Source organism: Belonocnema kinseyi, chromosome 5 (assembly GCF_010883055.1).
Source record: "Belonocnema kinseyi isolate 2016_QV_RU_SX_M_011 chromosome 5, B_treatae_v1, whole genome shotgun sequence".
Taxonomy (NCBI): domain Eukaryota; kingdom Metazoa; phylum Arthropoda; class Insecta; order Hymenoptera; family Cynipidae; genus Belonocnema; species Belonocnema kinseyi.
Genome location: NC_046661.1, coordinates 67317515 through 67318868, shown reverse-complemented (window position 1 = coordinate 67318868; position 1354 = coordinate 67317515). Strand labels below are relative to the sequence as shown.

The following is a 1354-nucleotide window of genomic DNA, read 5'->3' as shown; positions in this document are numbered from 1 at the left end:
CCCCTCAGCGGTCGAAACGTCACGCGAATAATTGTCCATAAATGCATTCGGTGCTTTCGCGCAAGACCGCGAGGCGTGGATTACATCATGGGTGATCTTCCTTAAGAACGCGTGTCTTACTCTCGTCCTTTCCTTGATGTCGGTGTTGACTACTGTGGTCCACTGCATATTAAGGAAAAACGCTTTCGTAATCGCAGTAAGGTCAAAGTTTACGTCGCCATCTTTGTCTGTATGGGCACCAAAGCAGTGCACCTTGAATTAGTCAGCGATCTGACCACGGAAGCTTTTATCGCTTGCTTGAAAAGACTTTTCTCTAGACGCGGAATATCAAAAACAATCCATTCGGATAATGCCACGAATTTCGTCGGAGCTAGCCGAGAACTAATGGAACTTAATAAATTATTTCAATCTGCTGAGCACAATGAAATGGTTCAAAAATTTTTAGCTAATCAAACGGTCACTTGGAAGTTCATTCCTCCGCGCTCACCTCACTTTGGTGGTCTTTGGAAAGCGGCGGTTAAATCCTTCAAACACCATCTTGTTCGAACGGTGGGAGACACGTTGCTAACTTTTGAGCAATTGGAAACATGTGTTGTCGAAATCGAAGCTATCCTTAACTCTCGACCTATCTCACCAATGTCTCCCGATCCTCATGACCTTCAACCTCTGACTCCTGCTCACTTCCTGATTGGTGGTCCTCTAACGAGCTTTCCGCAGATGGACCTCACGGAAACAACCTCAAATCGCATATCTGCCTGGCAACACGCACAAAAATTGCGCCAGCATTTTTGGAAAAGATGGCAGAAAGAATATCTCCATCAACTAACCGTTCGCAGCAAATGGCAAGGCAATGCAAATCCTTGCATCAAGTTGAATACCTTGGTAATTATCATGGAAGATAACCTTCCACCTCTACAGTGGAAACTCCATCGAATTGTCGACACTCATCCTGGTCAAGATGGCATCATCAGGGTAGCTACTGTGAAGATTGATACGGGAGAGTACAAGCGCTGCATTAAAAGGCTCTGTCCTCTTCCTATTGAGTATTCTTCAGAAATTGAAGAAGTGAAGAAATCTTCACAATAATTGACTCTCAAATAATTTTAGATCTAATCTTCGTCAAAAATATGTATCTTAATGCAGAATTTATAGCGCTTTATTGATTTCTCATCAAGTTAAATTTGAATTTTTTCGTTTGTTTTTATGATTAGTTGTAACTATATACGAATAATTTCTAGCACTTTTTATTGATCGTGTTCGTTCAAAAGGGGCCGGCATGTTTAGTCTTAACACCTAAAATTATTTATTTTATATTGTTGTCTATTTAAATCATTTAAACTCTTCTTTGCTGTGA

General features: G+C 41.0%; 1 protein-coding gene across 1 annotated transcript; it reads left to right on the top strand.

Moving 5' to 3' along the window:
- The first annotated feature begins 231 nt into the window (after positions 1–231).
- LOC117173697 lies at positions 232–1086 on the top strand. Its single transcript, XM_033362339.1, has one exon. It carries the CDS (start codon positions 232–234, stop codon positions 1084–1086), a length of 855 nt encoding a protein of 284 aa, XP_033218230.1.
- Positions 1087–1354: the final 268 nt, after the last annotated feature.

Bases quoted from the DNA above. Each gene is read 5' to 3' on its own strand.
- LOC117173697 (XM_033362339.1), top strand. From the start codon at position 232: ATGGGCACCAAAGCAGTGCACCTTGAATTAGTCAGCGATCTGACCACG.